Below are 22,646 nucleotides of genomic sequence, written 5' to 3' on the forward strand. Positions count from 1 at the left end.
AACTCTATTATTTTACAATCTCCCCACCCACTACCACTTTTTGATTCACAAGTTATGCCTTTATATATTATCTATTAATATAGTTTTATAGTAATTTTTAATGCTTGTCTTCTAATGTCTATAGCAGAACTAAAAGTACTTAACATACCATCATTACACTGATAAAGGACCCTGCATTTGCTTGTTTACTTTTACCACAGAGTTTTAGACTTTTGTATGCTTTCATATTGCTAACGTCTTTTTTCAATGGGTAGGACTCCCTCTAGCATTTCTTACAAGGCACATCCAGTGATGATGAACTCCTTCAGCTTTTGTTAATGTGGAAAAGTCTCTCTTCATTTGTGAAGAATACTTTTGCTGGATAGTATTCTTGATTGGCCAGTTTTTTGTTTCAGCATTTTGAATATAATTTTCTACTCCCTTCTGGGCTCTAAGTTTTCTGAGATATCCACTCATTATCTTGTGGGGGCTCACTTGAATATGAGTCATTTTTCCTGTTGCTTTTCAAGATTCTCTGTCCTCTATTTTTGAGGTTTTTTGTTTTTGTTTTGTTTGTTTGTTTACTATAGTCTTCGATGTGGGGCTGTTTGGGTTCATTCTATTTGGAATCCTTTGAGCTTCTCAAAATTTGAATGTCCATTTCCTTCCTCAGATTAGGGAAATTTCCAGCCCTTCTTCAAATATGTTTTGTCTCATTCTCACTCTTTTCTCCTTCTGGGACTCTCATAATGCATATATTGGTCCACTTTGTGCTATTTTATAGGTCCCTTAGGCTTGCTCCATGTTCCTTCATTATTTTTTTTTATTCCTTTGACAATTTCAATGATCAGAATCGCCAATTCTTTCTTCTGCTCAATCAAATCTGTTGAACTCCTCTAGTAAAATTTTCAGAATTCTATATGGTTCTTAGTGTCTCTTCGTTGATATTCTCTCATTTTTTTCATTCACTGTTGTCTTGATCATTGTGCTTCCTTAAGAAATTTTCAATTGTCATATAATCAATAGATCTCCATTTCCTTGGTATTGGTTTCTAGAGATTTTATTTTAGCCCAGTGGATTATCTGAAGCCATTCATCAAGATACTCTAGCCCAGGAGCACTTGGGTGGCTCAGTTTGTTAAACTGCCAGCTCTTGATTTTGGCTCAGGTCATGATCTCATGATACTGGGATTAAGCCCTGCATCAGGCTCCACACTGAGAAGGGAGTCTGCTTGGGGATTCTCTCTTTCCCTCACCCTTTGTCCCTCCCCTCACTCGCACTCTCTCTCTCTAAAAATTTTAAACAAGTAAATCTTTAAAAAAAAATCCTCAACAAGACCTAATGCATTTGGGATATTGTCTCATCTGAAACAAATTTCAGTAGAACCACCACTGGGATTTCTTTAGAACAGTTACAACAGATACAGAGAATTATTAAGTTTTCTTCTATTTTTGGACTTCTGACTTCCAGAACTGCAGGATATAAACTGTGCTGTTCTAAATCACTAAGTTTGTGGTAATTTATTAGAGCAGAAACAGGAAACTAATATAAAAGTCTGAGTTAAAAAAAATGTATTTCAGACAAATTACTTAGGAAATATTTTATTGTACAAAATTTACATTTGTTGTATATAGTGAAAAGCATGGCAAAACAACTTTTTTGTTAATCCATTTTCTTTGAGCTTTTTTTTGTGAAAAGTAAAGATTTATTTTCTAATACATTCTTACATAATGTAGCTTTCTATATAGTTAATAGTTGTGTTGATAATAAGTATCTTGGGACATAAGGTATAAAACTGAAAAAAGGTCAAAAAAGTGCAGGGGGAAGACCACTGCCAAAGAGTAATCTCCACGAACTTGGCATTTTCCACCGCAAGGCAGATGCTGTGGGGTCATCACACTGTAAATGAAGAACAAAATACTTGAATCCTTCAATTTTACCATCAAATTCCCTTTTAGCAGTTAAGTAGCATAATACTCTCCCTTCTCTAGTTTTTTTTTTTTTTTTTTTAGTTTTTGTTCTTTTTGGTTCTGGCATCTTTAGCTGAGTTTTACTGTAAGGGAAAACAAAGCAATATATTTCTGGTTTTTTCTTTTTATGTTAACTGAAGATAAATTTCTTTAAGTTCCAAATCATAAAGATATGCCAGAAAGGCTATGGAGTCTATCAAGTAAAATCATATTTGAAAGGAACAGGGGTTGAATAATAATAAAAAAAATCAGTGCTCTGTGATTTATATCAATTTGTTCCTAGCAAAACCATGAATAAAAAAGTATCTATCATATCATTATGGTACTTCTATTATGCCTAAAAGCTAACTGATTTCCTGGGTGTAATGCTTTTATGTCGTAATATAGAACAGTATTTTAATTATAATGCATATTCAATAGTTATAGTATTGCTCACATAAACAGGTTTCACTTTCCTTAAAAAAAAAAGTCCTGAATTCTAAAGACATTTGTTTATTCTTCTAAGAATGTGCCTAGTTTAATTAATGCAACATGAACAATTAACACAATTAATAAAGTACTTAAGATTTTCCTTTCTGGAAAATCAGTGTTAATGAAACAACTGTAGACAACTGGTTGGTTAAATGTGCTCTTCTCTTTTCAAAAGTTCAACTAAACTAAATTTTATATAAAGATGTATCTATACTTAACAAATTCTCACTTATTTGGTCTACTTATATAGAATAAAAATGTTTATAAATATATAGAGAAATCAGAGGCTTAAGGTATAGTAAAACTTACACATGGTTTGAGTATCTGAAGCCATTCGTTTAGATACTCAACAAGACCTAATGCATCTGGGATATTGTCTCCTTCTGAAACAAATTTCAGCAGAATCACGATTGCAATTTCTTTAGAACAGCTGCAACAAATACAGAGGATAATTAAGTATTCTTCTATGGATACAAGATGCTGATTCTATCTGTGTCTATTTTTATAGTTAAGACAATCTGTCAGGTTTTAGGCAAGGAGAAGATTTCTGGAAGACTTCTAATAAGATTACTTATTTATTCCCCTTTGCTCCAGATATATGCTATTTGTGGGACAGGACTAGAAGCCATTTAATGCCCACATTGGGCATCTTGTGTCTCATATAAGCCTGCATGAAAAATTGTCCCCACTGAAGTATGTTCTACTTCCTAAATCTGCTGTAGAAGATAGTGATTTTCAGAAGCACCACTGCAGAGAGATTGAAAGAAAATAACACCCTTGTTACTAATAACCTAAAGCAGTGAGAGAAAACTGTGGAACTGAATAAAGGGAAAAAATTTACTATTACTTTTTTTTTAAGGATATTTATTTATTTGAGAGAAAGAGATAGCAAGAGGGAATATGAGGGACGGTACAGGGAGAGGGAGGAGGCCCCCCACTGATCAGGGAGCCTAAGACGGGGCTAGATCCCAGGACCTCAAGATCAAGACCTGAGCTGAAGGCAGACACTTAACCAATAGAGCCACCCAGGTACCCCTTTACTATTACTTCTTACAGATTCCATCTACTAAGTGATTATTATGTGCTAAGCACTATCTGCATATTTTATAGTTCTATCCCTACAACAATTCTTGAGGAAGTTATAATTATCTCCATCTTATAACTGAATCAGTTTGGGATAATGGGAACATGGACAGAATGCCTGGATTCAAATTCTAGCTCTGTCACTTACCAGACATGTTGAGCAAGTTACTTAATCAGAGCTTCAGTGTGTATCATTTGTAAAAGAGGGAACACAACAGAACTTCCCTCACAGGTTGTTGTGAGGTATAAAGGAGGCAGTGGAGGCAAAGTGGTTAAAACAGTGCCCAATACATAGTCAGTACCATGTATGTGCTAGCTATTATAATAAAGTAACTGAAGTTTAAAGGGTTTGAAATGTAGTTAACATACTCAAAGTTCTCTATCTATGCAGTGGCAGAGGTGGGACTTGAATCCAGGTCTTTTGGAAGGTCTTTTGGTCTCTTAACTGTAGCTATAAATGCCTTAAGCTAGTGATGAGATGGAGATAAATAAATGCAAAAAGCTTCCTGTTTGCCAAAAAAAGCAAAAATTATTTCTAATACTCTAAAACCAAGGACTATGAGGAAAATGCATTCTCACTGACAGACAGCGACAGAAATAAAGGTGAGTTGGGTTTCTAAGCAGGGGATTTCAGATGTGGAGAAGACTCTGAGAAGTAGGTTCAGAAGTCTCAGATGTACAGGAGAGCCTACCACTGCATCTCAGTCTCTAAGTATCAAAAATTGGCCAGGGTGCTTTGGTGGCTTACTCAGTTAAGTGTTCAACTCTTGATTTCAGTCTGGGTCAGGATCTCAGGGTCGTGAGATTATGCTTCACACTGGACTCCACACTGAGGGTGGAGTTTGCTTGGGATTCTCTCTCTCCCCTTTCCTCTGCCCCTCACCCCCGCTTGCATGCTCCCTCTCTCCCTAAAATAAATAAATATAGGAAATCGGAAGTTGTTAGCACTAGTTACATCATCTCACTTTGTAATCCTCAAATATCTTTAGGGCTCTTGAGCTTTGTATGGTAGCACTGTGAGACATGATGACTCAGAAGATTCTAGTTCCTAAACATTCATGCTCTGGTAACCTGAGAAATGGCTCCTGCTTAGAGGCTAGCTTCCTTTGCTGTGCCTTCATTTTCAAGCCTCTAAGTTAAAAAATGCAGGGGTAGGTCTTGAATTTACAATGCTTCCACTACTAGTTTGTAACATGAAGAGTAGCATGATAGTTTTAATACCACCCTCTGGTGCTCTCTGTAAAAATGGAAAGTGGAGAATGGCTAATTTTATTACTCTCTGTGACATCAAAATCTAGCACATGAAATACATCCATTATTAAATTATAAATGTACTTTGATTCCAATTAAATATGAGAGATTTCAGGTCAGCCACACCACTGCTACCACCTATCATTAGGGTAACAAATATTATCTTTTCCAGAGATCAGAATACATATTTGTTCTCATAATGGGAAGGCTAATATATATGTTACAAATAATTTAGCAAAAATAGTTTTCTCAATTTCAAAAATTCTTTATTGCAGTGAATGTATAATTGCACTGAACATTAAACATGGGTTTGATTATAAATGAAAGATTTGCATTAGAAAATTAAAACTGATTTTGTGAGAAACATTTTTAAATAGGATGAACTCTAAAGTTTAAGTTAGACTTATCTTGCAAGTACACACACATTCAATTCAAGTATATTTTAAAGGAGTTGGGAAGAGAACAAGTGAAAAATTAGTAATGGTAGTTACTTCTGGGTGATAGAGCTGTGTATTATAAATATTATTTCTTTGGGCTATTCTACATTTTCCAAATGTTCTATGATGAGTACGTCTAACTTTTATAATATTTTGCTATCATCACTAACTTTGTGAGCAAGTTTACACCTACCCAGAAGTTATTCTTTGGTCTCATGGAGTTTTGCCCTACACACGTGGCTCAGAATTCTGACAAAGACTCAGGGAGACCCCTAAGGCTCTTCTTGAATAGCCCTTTTCTGGTTCTCTGCCTCATTCATTCTAGGTGTCCCAGCATTCCTCAATCATGATATCTGCCTTCTCAACTCAGCAAGACCACTCTGCTCAAGTTCCCTCCCCTTCTTTGTGCTGTAGTCCACAAAGTATCTGTAAGGAGAAAGCAGGGGCGACCATAGGACTTACTTGTCTTCTCTCAGGGACCACAACTGTGTGCTGTTTGCTATCCAATGTCTGAAAAAGTTGTTTCATTAATTTTGTCCAATTTCTAGTTGTTGATGGCAAGATGGCAAATCTGATTTGTAAAGAACTAACAAGTCAGCGTGAAGGAGCAGAGAGCTGTGGGAATACAAAGAGTCCTTGTGCAGAAGGGAGAAGCAAGGGAGGGCACAAGGAGTGCTCTGTGAGGTGACTCTTGGAAACGGGGTTAGTTTTTGCAAGGTAGATAAGAGAGAAAAGTACACCAGACAAGGGAAGGAAGAATGAGACAGCTTTTAGGAAACTGGCTGCTAGTCATTTAGTTGGAGTCCAAGGTACCAAGGAATGAGCCAGGCAAGGAAATCCTGCAGGAACTTATATGGGGAGTATGACCCAGATTCTGCACACAGCAAGTAAAACTGCTGATGCACTTTACTCAGGGGATGTTGTGATCAGTCTTGAATTTTAATTCTAACAACACTTGAGATGGAACAGAGCGAGTGAGGAGGAAGCAGGGGGAATCGCTCAAAAGATCTTGATAGCAGCTGCTACAGACCAAACCCATGTCCCTCCAAAACTGAAGCCCTAACCCCCAATGCAACTATATCTGGAGAAAGATCTGTGCAGGTAATTAGGATTAAACCAGTCATAAAGTGAAGGACCTAATCTGACAGTACTGTGGTCTTTTTTTTTTTTTTTTTTTAAAGATTTTATTTATTTACTTGACAGAGAGAGATCACAAGCAGGCAGAGAGGCAGAGAGAGAGAGAGAGAGAGAGGAGGAAACAGGCTCCCCGCTGCGCAGAGAGCCCAATGCGGGACTCGATCCCAGGACCCTGAGATCACGACCTGAGCCGAAGGCAGCGGCCCAACCCACTGAGCCACCCAGGCGCCCAGTACTGTGGTCTTATAAGGAGGGAAGAAATGAGAGGTCTCTCTCTGTCATGTGAGGATATGGCCAGAAGGTAGCCCTCTGCAAGCCATGAAGAGGGCCCTCACCAGAATCCAACCATGCTGGCTCCCCAATCTCAGGCTTCTAGCCTCCAGAACTGTGAGCAAATAAACTTGGGGTTTAACCAACCCCGCTGACGGTATTTTGTTATGGCAGTCCAATCAGACTAACAGCAGTCTAAGCTACTATGTGATGTGGCCTGAATGAAGCAAGAGAAGGACTGAAAGCTAGCTGGTGGTCTGTAGGGCAGGTGCAGAGGATGGTTACGTAGCCAGGGCCTCCACCAAAAGAATACTTGAAGTGATATTTTATACTATGCGGAATGTGCTAGAGAGGAAAAGAAGTAAAAACAGAAATGACAGACTAGGAAAAAAAATGAGAAGGAATGATGGTTTTAATAGGAATAGAGTAGATTTTCAGAGAAAAAGAGAAAGCTGAAATGGTACACAAGTATGGACAGAGACAGACAAAACAAGCTGTACTGGGAAAACAACCTGAAATGCCTGTATCCTTTCTGAGAAGTCTTGAATATTTTGGAAAGGAGCAGTGGCAAAAGTAATTATAAATAACAAGGAACAAGTTCACCTTTTAGACAAAGAATAAAGCTCACGTGATCGTGAACCATGAATGCTAGCTCCAGAATGAAGTGGTTAGATGTGCAGGATCTGAGGCCAGATGTCTACGTTTGACTCCTGGCTCTGCCACAGATTACCCACATGGCTTTTAGCACTTATTTCATCTTGTTGCTCTTTAGTTTTCTTATTCATAACATGTGGTTAACAGCAATATATACCTATGAGCTTAATAGGAGAATTAAGTAATTTAATACACATAAAGTGCATAGAACAGTGCCAGGCCCTTAATTAGTTATTACCATGACTACTACTTGTGTTACTATTATGACTTCTTCGGGTCATGCAAGAGTCACAATGTAGATTTTAGGACAAGCAAATCAGTCGTTCTATTTGCTAAGGCTAGGTTTACACTCCGATATGTATTATGTTAAGTAAGGAGGCAGATTTATTGATTGACTTCGAGCAATGATGGCACAGATATATTTAAATTTCTTCTAGGTTATCTCTCTAAAGCCACCTCTAAAGCTCCTCTAAAGCCACCACTGACAGCACAAAAAGATGCTGTTCATTCATCTCTCCTCAAGGGAGAGCAGGGAGTAGACTATGAGCTTTGTACAATTTTGTACAAAAATGTGTACAATATTTACAAATTAAATAATCATCTGAAACGGTCTCCAGCAACTCTTGTAACACAGAACCAAGGGGAAAAAAGAGACAAGGGCAGGCGGACTTCAGCTCCTGTGGTCCCTACCTGGCCCAGTGCCTTTTCTAAACTGGAAAGACCAGGAGCCAGACACTCCTGCTCCTCTTTCCTGAGACCACTAAATGCTGTCCTCCCCCTCTTCATAACCGTTGGCTCTGTTATCCACGAACCCACCAGGTACATCAACTCCCGGCAAGGAAGAGTCAGAGGGAGTTGAAGCATACAGCATGGCCTTCTGGTTAGCCCCAAACTTAGCCTCGGGTCGTATGAGACAGAAAGCTAAGGGCAGGCAAAAATAGGGACAGTGTAAGTGTCTATAAATCTGATGGCCGGCTGGGTCATCATGTAAGTCATACAAATCAATTTATGAAAAAGGGGCTAAAAGAAAAAAAAGACCTCTTTCTAATTTCCACCTTTACTTTCGCTTGCCTTCTAGAGGTTCATGATTCCCAAAGACTAATCAAGAGTGACTGCAGAGTATTTAAAAGAAAAATGCACAAAAACAACCATAAATCTGTTATTGGGCACATAATATATAAAGATATGATTTGTGACAACAGTATCACAATGGGTTGGGCAGGCAGTGTGTATGGGAGTAGTTTTTGTGTGCAGTTGAAGTTAAATTGGTATCAACTCAAATTAGACTGTTACAACTTTAGAATGTTATATGCAATCACCATGGAAACCACAAAGAAAGTATCTATAGAACATACACAAAAGAAAATGTGAAGAGACTCAAAAGAGGTCACTATAAAAAATCAACTAAGCACAAAAGAAGGCTGCAAAGCAGCAAATGAAGAACAAAAAAAGCTATAAGATATATAGAAAATAAAGAGCAAAATGTAAGTCCTTCATCACTAATTACCTTTAATGCAAATGGGATTAAATTCTCTAATCAAAAGACAGATTGGCAGAATGGATTAAAAAACATGATCCAACTATGTACTGTCTACAAGAGACTTACTTTGAATATAAGGATACACATAGTTTGAAAGTGAAGAGATGGAAAAAGATATTCCATATAAATAGTAACCAAGAGAGCAGCATGGGTATACAAATATCAGAAAAAATAGACTTCAAGAACTGTTATGAAAGACCAAGAAGGCCATTATATATTGATAAAAGAGCCAATTCATCAAGAAGACATAACAAATATAAAGACATATTCACAAAGCAGGAGCCCCCAAATTATGAAGCAAACACTGAGAGAACTGAAGGGAGAACTACATACAGTGCTACAGTAATGACTGGAGACTTCAACAGCCTACATGCAGACTAAGAAGGAAAGAGAAGACGTACACAACACTGGTTAAGACCTAACAGATACATACAGAATACTCTACAAAAGCAGAATACACATTTTTCTTAAGTGCACACAGAACATTCTCCAGGACAGACCTTTGGTAGGGCACAAAAGAACACCTGATAAATGAAAAAGATTAAAATCACACAAAATGTCTTTTTTGATCACAACAGCATGATCCCAGAATCAATAACAGAAGAAAAACTGGAAAATTCACAAATATGTGGAAATTAAACAACACAATATCCAACAACTAATTGGTCAAAGAAGAAATCACAAGGTAAATTAGAAAATTTAGGGGTGAATGAAAATGTAAACAACATGCTGAACTTAGGAGATGCAGCTAAGGCAGATTAAGAGGGAAAGTAAGAGCTACAAATGCACATTTAAAAAAAGAAATTTCAGGGCGCCTGGGTGGCTCAGTGGATTAAGCCGCTGCCTTCGGCTCAGGTCATGATCTCGGGGTCCTGGGATCGAGTCCCGCATCGGGACTGAGCAGAGAGCCTGCTTCCTCCTCTCTCTCTCTCTGCCTGCCTCTCTGCCTACTTGTGATCTCTCTCTGTCAAAGAAATAAATAAAATCTTAAAAAAAAAAAAAGAAATTTCACAGATTAATAACCCGAGTTTATGCTTAGGATCTACAAAATAAAAGCAAACTAAATCTGGAGTTAGCAGAAGAAAGGAAATAATGAAGATTAGAGTGGAGATAAATAAAATAGAGAACAGAAAAATAAGAGAAAAATCAATAAAACCAAAAGTTGGTTATTTGAAAAGATCAAGAAAATTGAGAAGAAAAAAAGACTCAAATTACTAAAATCAGAAATGAAGGTAAAGACCTTAGTATGGATTTTGAACTAAATAGGAGTTGTTATTGGATAAATGTAGATGCTCTGTTTAGAACAATGACAAAGATCTGAAAGCAGATAGTTGGTGATTGATATACAACACTGTGAATTCATAAATGGCAATTAACTGTACACTTAAAAACAGTTACATTAATGTTTTAATGTTTCATATATTTTACCATAATTTAAAAAAAGACTGATTGTAGAGGTTGCAGAGAGTAAGTTTCAGGATCCTTAACATGCTGCACATTATAAAACATTAAATTTGGTATTTTAGGAACCAATTCTCCTAAGACTAAATTTCAATCTTTCCCCTGAATGTAAGAGTACCTATTTTATAAAGATATTTTCAAAGTTCCAATAGAATCCAACACACTCTCCCACTTATCTTACTTTCACTTTTTTTTTTTTTAAAGTAGGCTCCATGCCCAATGTGGGTATTTAATAAACTCACTACCCTGAGATCAAGAGTCACATGCCCTTCTGACTGAGCCAGCCAGGTACTCCTCTTAATTTTTAAATAAGGTGGGGAACAAATGAACAAACAAACAAACTCACCCTTCATCATAGAGTGTTTTTGTGATACCTCCTCCAGGAATACGAATACAAAACTCAGAATCATTTATTTCAGGAATGCATGGGCTTTTTTCCATTTCTTCCCAGTTAAGGCTCGTTATTTTAGTTTGAATACTTTTTTGCACATAAGGTGTGAGTAGGTACCTGAAGGGAGTACTGGAAGCAAACATATAATTAACTTTCTAAAAACCCACCAAAAAATATGAACATTAAGGCAAGTTTTTTAAGCAAATGTTTGTTCTCTCTATAGTCTGTTGCTAAAGCAAAGCACAAGGTTCAGCAGTCTACAGAAGAATAACATGTAAAAATACTGCTCTGGCTTGCTATTTACATACTTAGAGGAGAGAGTATAAAGACAGGCCAATTTTAACTAAGGCAAGGCCATCATGAAGATAACCTATTTCCCACAGCTCTGCTCCCTTCTGGCCATGAAGCTTTTTGTGAGATTCCTAGATGTGTTGTATCTATCATGAGATTACTAAAAATTAGCTCCAATTTTGAAAGGTTAGTCTTGGCTAATGTTTCCTTCATCATGATTTTTTGGTGCATAAATGAAAATGAAATAATGAAATAAATCTATTTCTTGGATATTTTGCCTTCTATTTAGCTAGGAGTTTAGTCTGACATGCCTGGGTTTCTGTGATGGCGAAATGAATAGAAATGTGAATCCAGTCTTCCAAAAAATTATCATCCAGTAAATCTTAGGTACCCTTTCTCTTTTTTTCTTCATCAGCTGAGCTCTGTGATGTCGCCACAGACAATACCAAACAATCTAAGCACAGTTCCAGAACCATCTCTATCTTTATACCAAAGCCTTCCTTGGGTCCCAATCATAGGACTACCTAACCATACTCTCTCCTATCTCTTGACTTTGTTCTATCTAAATTCCAGAGAGGGGAGGTAAAGATATACATGGTTTTAAAAACTTATTTTAGCTTTTCAATAGAGACACCATAATAATACAGTGTAAAACATAACAAAATTTTTCAAAGGCAAAAACATACCTGCGAAGCTGTAGATCATTCCGGTGATATGAATGACTGCTTGAAAGAACAATGACTTTGGCACAGTTACTACTTTTCACCCAGGAAAGCAGTTTTTCACAGAATGGTTTTGATTTATACTTCATATATCATTGAAAGAATAAAAAGAAAGTCTAAAAGTTAGATCTTAGCATATAATAAGAGTATCCTTTAAAATATTTTATCGACCTTATGTGATGATAAATAATTCATATATATAAAATTGTAATTATTTTCAGATTCACTCATTGTCCTTAAAGTAAAGACAAGGGATGCAGAGCAATGAATTTTTTATTGTATCTTTACAATTAAATAAATCATGAGGAATCTAGATTTCAAAAAAATTCTATTCTGACTGGTAAAGGAAAATTTCTCAGTTCTCTACTTGAGTAATAATTACTTAAAAACTATCACATGGACATCTATGAGATGTTCTTGCTAGAAATTTCTTAACGGAACATAACTAGAAAATAATCAGGTGAACCTAGGATGCCGAATATCTGGCACTGATCCTCAAAGGCGTCAGTATTATGAACAGAAAAAGGCCACTTCTACATCAATGGCTACCAACTAAAAAGATATTATAGCCGAATGTAACATGTGAAACTTGATTGGATCCAGATTTGAAGAATATTTTAGGGACAACTTGGGAAATTTGACTATGTCTTATGATACTACTGAATAATTCATTAAATGCTGATTTTCTTAGAGAATGCTGCTGTGATTGTGAAAGAGAATGTCCTTATTCTTTTTTTTTTTTAAGATTTTATTTATTTGACAGAGAAAGATCACAAGTAAGCAGAGAGGCAGGCAGAGAGAGGGGGGAAGCAGGCTCCCTGCTGAGCAGAGAGCCCAATGTGGGGCTCGATCCCAGGACCCCGAGACCACGACCTGAGTTGAAGGCAGAGGCTTAATCCAATGAGACAACCAGGCACCCTAGAATGTCCTTATTCTTGAAAGATGCATGGTGAAGTATTTTTGGGTAAAATATGATGACATCAGTAGCCTACTTTTGGATCCTTTGGCAGAAGGAAACTGTGCATGCACATGGAAACAGAGTAGAAAAAGCAGGTATGGCAAGATGTTAACAGCTGGTTAATCTGGAAAGTGGGTTATGAAATTTTGGGGAGAAAAAACTCACTTTATGGAAACTCTTCACAGACTGTTAATAAAATATGAACAGAATTTAAAATGCAGATAAGAAATAGCTAGCTTTTGAAATAGTAAGGTGGTACAGTATGATTAAGAGAAGTAGGCTCTGGAGTCGAGCTGCCTGGTCTAGAATGCTGGCTTTACCTCCTACACAGACCATGTGTCTCAGGGAAAATGCTTAAACTTCCCGTGTTTCAGTTTTCCTCATTCGTAAAATGAGGATGTTAGTACCTACCTTCATCATGTATATGTGTGTGTGTGTATGTGTATATATATGGTATATATATGTACGTATATATATACACACACACACATGCATATATATACATGTATACTTATATATGTATATATTTGCGTTCATAGGTGTGTATATATATTACTTATAGCCATATTGGTGCAAAAAAAATCCATGTTCAATAAATATTTGGTATTTTGAAATCACTATTTCCACCTACCAAAAATTTCACTTAGAAATTTTTTTCTAGGGGCGCCTGGGTGGCTCAGTGGGTTAAAGCCTCTGCCTTCGGCTCAGGTCATGATCCCAGGGTACTGGGATCGAGCCCCACATCGGGCTCTCTGCTCAGCAGGGAGCCTGCTTCCTCCTCTCTCTCTGCCTGCCTCTCTGCCTGCTTGTGATCTCTCTCTTTCTGTCAAATAAATAAATAAAATATTTAAAAAAAAAAAATTTTTTTCTATCTTAATTGTTTGTCTATCCTAATTCCTTTTTTCCCCATCTTAATTCTTGAACTTACCCAAGTATTGAGAACAGAAAAAGCCACACGCATGGCATAATGTAGAAATAATACCAACTCTCACTGCAAAATTTTGAGTATGTTATTAACTAAAAAAAGTAAAGAGTGATTCTAATGTAAATATCAAAATAAGCATAGCATTATTCCCAGTCATCTCAAACTGGAAAAAAATCTAATGTTCCATTAATAGTACAATGGATAAATCATGGTTTATTTATATAACAGAATCCCACAGAAATGAGAATGAACTACCTCTCCTTGGAAAAACATGGATAGACCTCACGAATAGAATGTTTAGTAAAGAAAGCTAGACATAAAGTACATACCATAAGATTCCATTTAAATGGATGTGGCATGGGGGAGAGCCTATGGAATGCTGACATATTTCTGACCTCCCAAAAGATGGTATTTAATCCACTTAACCAGTATTGACCAAGTGCTTCTCTACATGCTAGGCACTATTCTGGAAGGTGGGGATATAAGAGTAAATGACACATTGTCACTTCTCTCAGAAAACTCACTTTATACTAGTTGTAAATGATAAATATATGATATGCCAAGTAGTGAGAAGCTGTGAAGAAAACCACCCCAGGATAAGACCACAGAAAGGGTGGTCAGGGAAGGCATTTCTGATGAGGTAACATTTAAGCAAGGACTGAAGGAAGTGAGCCATTTAGGTATCTAGGGGAAAAGTATTCCAGGCAGGAAGAACAATGTAAAGACTCTGGGACAGGAGTGAGCTTAATCTGTCTGAACAACAGAGCAGCTAGTATGGCTGAGTGCAAGAGGGAAACAGGCAATGAGCTCTAAGTTAGACCAGGTTGAGCAGCTGTCCAGGAGAACGCTCTGTAATAAAAGCAGAGCTCTTTATGGCAGCTGCTTGCCACATGTTACTATGGAAACTTCAAATGTAACTAGTGTAAAGGAGAAACTAGTTTTTAATTTTATTTACTTTTAGCTTACGAATCAAAATTTAAATAGCTACATATAGCTAGTGGGTACTGTACCAGGACAGAGGTAGAACCAGGATAAGCCAAAGTAAGGGCTGTGAGTTCACTGGGAATCAAACAGGAAGCCCCCAGAGGGTTTGAAGAGAGAAGTGATGTGTTTGATTTAGGTTTAAAGGATCACTGGTGGTGCTATTTACAAATAGAATATTAGGTATTTGTGGGAACGTGTAGCAGTGGTTTGAACAATATTAGGTATTTGTGGGAACGTGTAGCAGTGGTTTGAACAGCAGTGGAAGAGGAAAAGAAGATTCAGAATTTATTCTGACACATACGTAATTTAAATGTATATGCCACTGGTTGAAATGCAACACAAATGGAGTAAACCGAAAATATTCCTATGCTTAAATGTTTTCACCAATGCTACCTGAAGAGAATACATAAGACCTACCCTGTATGTCCCAAGTCCTTTCAATATAATCATAAAACAATGGTAACACCTCTGAAATTTTGTAATATTCTCTATAGAACCACACTTTTCTTAATTGTACATACAGTAAAAAGAGCAGAACTGAGTTTTGAATCTTCATTCTCAATAATACTTAGTATTTTCTCATTATATTTAAATTTGATCACTTTAAAATGACAAATACACTAACCTTAATAAAAATGGATCTTAACTGAAGAGCCACCAGCTTCTTCGAAGGCAATGCATATACTACAAAGACAAAAAAATGAAATAAGATACTTAAAATGATGGAGTCATACAAATAAAATTACTAACATAAAAACTAAAATTGAATTGTAAGAACTTTTATACCTAACATTTTCAATAAATAAATATAAAACATATGAACTATATCATTCAGTTAAAATATTTTAATAGTACCTTAAAATGCATCTGTGACCTTTATTCTACAGAACAGATTCATTTCTGTCGAGTTAATGGTTTATGTATTTTATTTTTATTTTTTTATAGGTTGGGGCCAAAGAGAGAAAACAAACCTTGAGCAAGCTCCATGCCCAGTACAGAACCCAGTGTGGGGCTTGATCTCACAACCCTGAGATCATGATCTGAGCTGCAATCAAGAGTCAGACGTTTAATGGATTGAGCCACACAGGCGTGCCTGACAAGATAACTGTAAGAAAATATCAAAAATTATTCTTCTTCTCTGACTGCAAAACCAGAGAAGTATTCCTCTGGAAACTTCTGGCATTATGACAAATAAAATCATTCTTAAGAATGTTTTTAGTTTCTGATATTCTCCCCTTTTCTGTTAGAGAACAGCAAAACTCACTGGGATTAAGAGAAAAATAAAATGCAGAAGAATGTTAGCCATATGATAAAATCTCTGAAATAGGCACATTTGTGTTCTTTAGGAGTTTCTGAAAGAGAACATGCAAAATAAATGTAAAATTTTCTGTGAGTCAATGTGTGTGCTCTTCTTCTGGGAAAAGGATCCATAACCTTCATCACATTCTAGAAAGGGCCTACTTTGCTGATGTTTAACATATCCCTGCCCAAAAACAAGAAGCTCTGAAATGAACCAAGAATGAAATATGGAGTCTCTTGGAAGCATGATTAGGCTTCTGTGCTGAAGAGTAAGCTCTTAGTTACAGTAAATAACCCAGCCTTCAGCAAATCCTTTGGTAGTTCATGTCCTTCCAGTTTTAGGTCTTTTGGGGAGTATCTTGTATGGTGTGACTAGGGGCTATGGTGCATCAGCAAGTCTAGTGACTACCAGTTATGTTCAGGACAAAGGAGGCAAGAGAAGAAAGTTTGGAACTAGGGAAAAGAGCACAAATTTAGGGGAAAGAGACTGAGATGTGGGCCATTCAGGCCTGTAATCTATCTCTGACATACACATCCACTGCAATTCAACAGACATAGTAGGAAGAGATGTATCTGTAGGGAATGGGTAAAATGTTAAGATACACCAGCTCCTATAATAGCAACACTCATGTTCTCCATCAGTGCATCATGCTTATCTTTTTTAAGATCCTGCTTCCCATTACTTTGCTGAAGTGATAAAATATGAAACCAACATCACCTTTCATGTATTCTGGTGCAAAATATTTAGCTTTTATCTAATGAAGCCTTTGGATCTAAGTACTGTTACAGAAAATAGACTAGAGGAACAGATATGCAGGTATAAGTCAAATGACAAGTCAAATGACAAATAATCAAATGTAGCAAGTGAGACGTCCCTAAGACAATGGGTCCAGTTTCTTCCTCAATAAGTCAGTTTCATGAAGAAGGGGAAAAGAAAAGAAGAGACTGCTCTAGGGTAAAAGAAATTCCAGAGGCACAATAATCAAATGACTACTATAGGTCTTAGCTTAGACAAACTAACTTTAAAGGATCATTTGGGGGGCACCTGGGTGGATCAGTGGGTTAAAGCGTCTGCCTTCAGCTCAGGTCATGATCTCAGGGTCCTGGGATTGAGTCCCACATCAGGCTCTCTGCTCAGCATAAGCCTCTCTGCCTCTCTGCCTACTTGTGATCTCTCCCTCTGTCAAATAAGTAAATAAAATATTTTTAAAAAAGGACATTTTGGGGTACACTGGAACAATGGGAATATGATAGGGTATATGAAGACACTAAGAAATTGCTAATTTTGTTAAACGTGATGGCATTTTAGCTATACAAGAAATTGTTCTTAAAAGACGCATACCTGAAGATAGAATGTCATGATGTTTATAATTTATTTTAAAATACCTCATCTTAATAATAAAGTGGATTAAAGGACTTTACCCAACTGACTTGATGCATGTTTATGTCAGAGAAAACCCAGTGGGTGTTCTACTAGAGTGAAAGTGTATTAGCAGAGTGGTGTTGTGCTTAAGGGGGCCAGAGCCTTGCTTAGAAGCTCACTTACACCAATTAGTCATGTGACCTTAACTTCTCTGTGCAATGGTTTCCTCATCAATAAAACTACCCAAAGAGTAGCTGTGAGGATTAAATGAATTAATATATTTAAACACATAGTGTTCAGCTCATAGGAAATAATAAAATGACAGTTGTTATCATTAGTGGAAGTATATAAATTCTAGTTCTACCATTTACACTCCCTTTATCCTTTAAGGCAGTAACTGAAATTCAGTCTTGTGTTAACAGAGCCATCATTCCTGGAGGAATTTTAATATTAAGGACTTCTTTTTAAAAAATATTTTATTTATTTGTGAGAGAGAGAGAGAGAGGACACAAGCAGGGAGAGCAGCAGGCAGAGGGAGAAGTAGGCTCCCTACTGAGCAGGGAGCCCAACATGGGACTCAATCCCAGGACCCTGAGATTATGACCCGAGCTGAAGGCAGCCACTTAACTGACTGAGCCACCCAGGTGCCCCTTAAGGTTACTTTTTATAAGTTTATTTCCTTATTGCAAGCTAGTGGCACCATCAATAAGATGGACCAAAAAAAAAAGAAGGCTCTTCATTTGTCTTTTAGCCCATCAATGGTCTTTCATACTACTCTAGCACCTGTGGCTTTCACCTTAAAATTGTAAACAGAAAACTGAGCAACCAACAGAGCAGCTTGCCGACAAAGCAAGTGGATACTCCTGTGCTTCATGATGAATGGCTTTCCCCTCCTAGCTAAGAGTAGTACCACATTACAAACACAATGGTCAGTGCAATATCAACTGTGTTCCCCAATTAATCAAGCTTGATAGTCCAATGAAGAACTGTGTGATTTATGGCATAGGAAAAGCCTACACCTACTAGTATTATTAGGCAACTCAATCTCTCTGAGCCTTATTGACATTACATTATTATGGATTCTATAATAATATGAAAGGATGACTACGAGGCTAATGTAAGGTAGCGCATGTTAAACATATAAACTGAACCTGGTGGAATTCTTTTCCCCCTTTCTTGGTATTAGTGGTGCTTATACTTGCCAGAAAGACAGAAATTAAAACTGAGGATAAAAGAAGGAAAAAAAAATGCTAAAAAAAAAACCAAAAACAAACCAACCACCTCAAATTCTAGTTAAAGAAGTATGGTCATTATAGGAGTTGCTATTTCAAAAAGGCTAAGAACCAGATGTGAGAGAACAGGACGTGACCAGGTCATAAATTCTGCACAAAGCTGGCACTGAGTACACATCTGCTATAAAACAGTATCAGTAGAATCTATATCTAATTTAAAACCATTCTCCCTTAGAACAGAATAAAACAGGCTTAAGTCTTACATACTTTCAGCATTTATACTGAGTTCTGTTGAATTTTCTTCTGCAGTTGCATATGGATTGTTTCCAACAATCGGCACAAGACAATCGGTATAGAAGTAACCGATCTTACACATATTTAGTGTCGAAATAATCAAATCCATTGCAAGCTGGCCAACATTTCCAACAGATACTGCTGGCTGAAATAATAAAAACACAAAAATGTTCGTTAAGTCATTGAATTACCAGCATTTTTTAAAGTTTAGACAGAAGACACTAATCACAGGACTGCCTTTGGATGGTTATGCTCAGGTACGTCGTAGCTGTGGAGACTCATTAGTTGCCACTGAGGCTTCCTCTACTTTTGAGACTACTGATCTAACATTTGTGGAACACTTACCACGTGTCTATCATTGCTCTAGGCACTAGGAATGCAGTAAGACAAACTGACAAAAGTTCCTGCCCTCATAGAGCTTCCATTCAAGTGACGGAGTGATTTAATGTAATAAAATAGTGAAATAGAGGCAGGCTTCACTTTATTGAGCTTCACAGATAATGTGTTTTTTTTTTTTACAAACTGAAGGTTTGTGGCAACCCTCATTCAAGGAAGTCTATTAGCACCATTTTCCCAACAGCATTTGCTCACTTTGTGTCTGTTACATTTTGGTAAATCTCTCAACACTTCAAACTTTTTCACTATTATTATTTGTTATTATTTGATCTGCAATCATTGACTGTGACTCACTGAAAGCTCAGATGATGGTCAGCATTCTGTAGCAATAAAGTATCTTAAAGTTAAGGTATGTACATTGTTTTTTTAGACTGAATGCTATTGCAAACTTCAGACTACAGTATAAAGATAATTTTCACATGTACTGGGAAACCAAAAAATTCATTAGACTTGCTTTATTGCGGTATTCCACTGTACTGCTGTGGTTTGAAACCAAACCCCCGATATCTCTGAGGTATGTCTATATACAGTTGTAACTGCTATGGAGAAAAAGTAAGTGAGAGTGTTTGTATGTATGTGGTTGGTTGCAATTTTAAATAGGGTGATCAAGAAAAGAATTACTTTAGCTGACCAGTTAATTATGGACCTGAAAGACGTAAGGAAGACAGCCACAAAAAGACCAGGGAAAAGAACACTTCAAGCAGTGGGAAGGCAAGTGTAAAGTCCTCTTGGGTCATCTTTCCATCCGCTTTGTTAGTGCCTAAGGTTGGGGTCAGCTTTTTTTCACATTAAACACACATGCATATTTATCCTCATGACTTCAAAGAGTCCAACTGTCAAATCTCTATCTATAGCCCAAAATATTTATCCAAACTTCAGATCCTAATGTGTATCTCCACATGGTTATCTCATAGGCAATGCATATTCAACATGTACAAAACTAAACTTCTGCCTAAACTTGTCCTCACATTTTGTATTTTTGAAAAGAGCAACAATTACTCATTTAATTACCTAACTCAAGAAACTTCTTCCTTTTCTCTTACCAACCACATCAAATACTCATCTGATTTTCATTTATTCTATTTCCAAAGTATCTCTTTAATGTAGCTCTTCTTTTGTATTCTTCTAGCAATTGCTTTTTTTCCCCTCCATCTTGTTTCTCTGGGTCCCTCAGGGTGGTCTCCCACTTCTCATTGTTCTCATCTATTAATCTCTGGTTTTCTCTTGTAATTCCCTTTCCTCTTCTCAAGGATTTTGCTACTTTAGTTAGACCCTCACTCTCCTGCATCATCCACCTTTTCTTCACTATTGGATTCTTCCCATCAGCATATACACACATGTTGTAATCTTTTCTTCTAAAATACCCTCCCTTGATCCCACATATTCCCCTAGCTACCACCTCACTTCTTGGTGTCTCTTCGAACTCAAAATTCCTCAGCTGCCCACTAAAACATAAGCAGGAACTTTGTGCTTTCTTTTTAAGATTTTATTCATTTATCTGAGGGAGACAAAGTAACAGAGAGCGAGAGCATGAGAGAGGAGAAGGTCAGAGGGAGAAGCAGACTCCCCGCGGAGCTGGGAGCCCGATGTGGGACTCGATCCCAGGACTCTGGGATCATAACCTGAGCTGAAGGCAGTTGCTTAACCAACTGAGCCACCCAGGCAACCAGGAACTTTATTTCTGAATTGATCAACAAATACGTACATATACAAGTCTCCATCCCTTCTTCCACTTATTCAAACTACTCCAATATGGCTTCCCTTCCTTCACCGCTCTATTGTTGTCAAGGTTACCACCAATAATCCTTTGGACATTACTTTCCCTACAAATCTTAATCTTCTGCCAGGTATCTTACTAGCAGTCTCTGGAGAAGTCTGGACTCAAGGTCCACTGATATGGTTGCAGCCTATGAACAGGCAAGACCCTGAAATCCTTACCTGAGAGAACGAGCCTAAGACCCCATCCAGGTTGTACCAGTTCTCAGAGCACGCCCACACCCCCTTCTCCTTGTCCTAAGATAACTTCCTGACATCAGGGACTCAATTTTGCCTCATTCTGATGTCAAGTCTCTACTCCAAAGTAAACATGGGAATATATAGTACTTACATGTTTCATCTCCTGCAAGGATACCTTTCCCTTTTGTGATAAATAAATATTTTTCAGGGAGATACTTTGAAATTACATAAAATTTCCCTTTTCAATACCTTATCATACACTAATTTTAATATTCATTCATATTCCTTGAATACACCATTAAGGTGAAAATTGCCCAAAAGTGATTACCATCACTTAAAAAACTGAGATATGACTGACATTAACATTTTTACCAGTCTTAGGTATATAACACAATTTGATACATGTATATATTGTGAAAAGATTACCACAATAGGTTTACTTAACATTAATCAACCAGTTACAAATTTTTCTTGTAATGAGAACTTTTAAGATCTACTCTCTTAGCAAGGTTCAAATACACACAATACAGTATTGTTTATTATAGACACCACGCCCTACAATTGACACCCAAGACTTATTTATAACTGGGGATTTGTACCTTTTCCCTGTCTTTATTTCATTTCAAGCAGCCCTTGTCCTCACCCGCCTCTGACAACCATCAATTTGTTCTCTGTGTCTATGAGGTTCCCCCTCTTGCCCCGCCCCTGGATTCCACACATAAAACTTTTAACAGGTCCTTGTGTCCCTCCCCCTCCCAATAAGTCCTAGGGTTCTTCTGTACCCTTTTCAAAGTACTATCCTTGCATTTATTGCCCTTACTGGTTTACGTGTGTTTCCAACTAGACTGCACACCTCCTGAGGACAAAGACCTAGTCTTATTTAATATTTTTACATTACACACTCTTTATTGAAACAGTGACGGAATATGGGCAATATTAGAAGCAGTAAAACCGTTATGTTAGCTGCTGACGAAGATAACTTTTATTACCTCACTTGTAGTTTCCTAGTTAGTGACCAAGTGTTGCAAGCTTACGACTGGCTCTGCTACTAACTGAGAAAGATTTTCTAGGATATAATGAAAAGAAAATGGCCCGTACCTATGCACAACGTTACCTGAAACAACCAAACACATTATGTTTCACAGTCAACGAAGACTACAAGCCCCCGTCTCAGAAACGTATGGTGATAGCGCCGCATCCAGCGACCACCGGTCTGCAGTGCAGGCTGCAAACCTGAGACAGAAGCAAGGACCGCCCTCTGTCCCAGGGCTGGTGAAACACCTTGACTCGCGGTGGCGAGCCACCTCAGAAACCTCTCGAGAGGAAGCACCCCAAGCCCGGCACGCGGTGCTCGCGAAAGCGGGGACTCACCATTAGGAAGGTGTAGCCCGCGAGGTCGGGGACCGATTCTCCGCAGGGAACGAACATGGTCGCACAGATGTGGGAGAACCGGGGGAGCTCGGCGCCGGCAGAAACGAAGGTCCGGAAAAAGCGAAACCGCGAACGCCGCGCCGCGCAGGTGCGTCGGAGTCCCCAGAGCCCCTAGCGACGGGGGCGGGGCGGGGCGGGGCGGGGTCCGCCG

The 22,646-nt window shown here is 37.7% G+C and overlaps 1 protein-coding gene across 1 annotated transcript; it reads right to left on the reverse strand.

The window, feature by feature from the left end:
* Positions 1 to 1,570: 1,570 nt before the first annotated feature.
* Positions 1,571 to 22,607, reverse strand: PSMG2 (proteasome assembly chaperone 2). Its single transcript, XM_059409149.1, has 7 exons — positions 22,436 to 22,607; positions 18,686 to 18,857; positions 15,150 to 15,208; positions 11,622 to 11,740; positions 10,600 to 10,773; positions 2,730 to 2,850; positions 1,571 to 1,878 (listed from the first exon to the last, which is right to left on the reverse strand). Exons 1-7 carry the CDS (start codon positions 22,490 to 22,492, stop codon positions 1,786 to 1,788), a joined length of 795 nt encoding a protein of 264 aa, XP_059265132.1. The 5' UTR covers positions 22,493 to 22,607; the 3' UTR covers positions 1,571 to 1,785.
* Between the last annotated feature and the right edge of the window lie 39 nt (positions 22,608 to 22,646).

The sequence above is a fragment of the Mustela nigripes genome, chromosome 8 (genome assembly GCF_022355385.1).
Source record: "Mustela nigripes isolate SB6536 chromosome 8, MUSNIG.SB6536, whole genome shotgun sequence".
In the NCBI taxonomy this organism is placed as follows: Eukaryota; Metazoa; Chordata; class Mammalia; order Carnivora; family Mustelidae; genus Mustela; species Mustela nigripes.

Coding starts and splice junctions, on each gene's coding strand:
- PSMG2 (XM_059409149.1), bottom strand. CDS start 22,492: ATGTTCGTTCCCTGCGGAGAATCGGTCCCCGACCTCGCGGGCTACACC. Junction 11,741..15,149: donor TAAGATCCATTTTTATTAAG/GTTAGTGTATTT, acceptor TGATATATGAAG/TATAAATCAAAACCATTCTG. Junction 1,879..2,729: donor TTCAGATACTCAAACCATGT/GTAAGTTTTACT, acceptor CTTCATTTACAG/TGTGATGACCCCACAGCATC.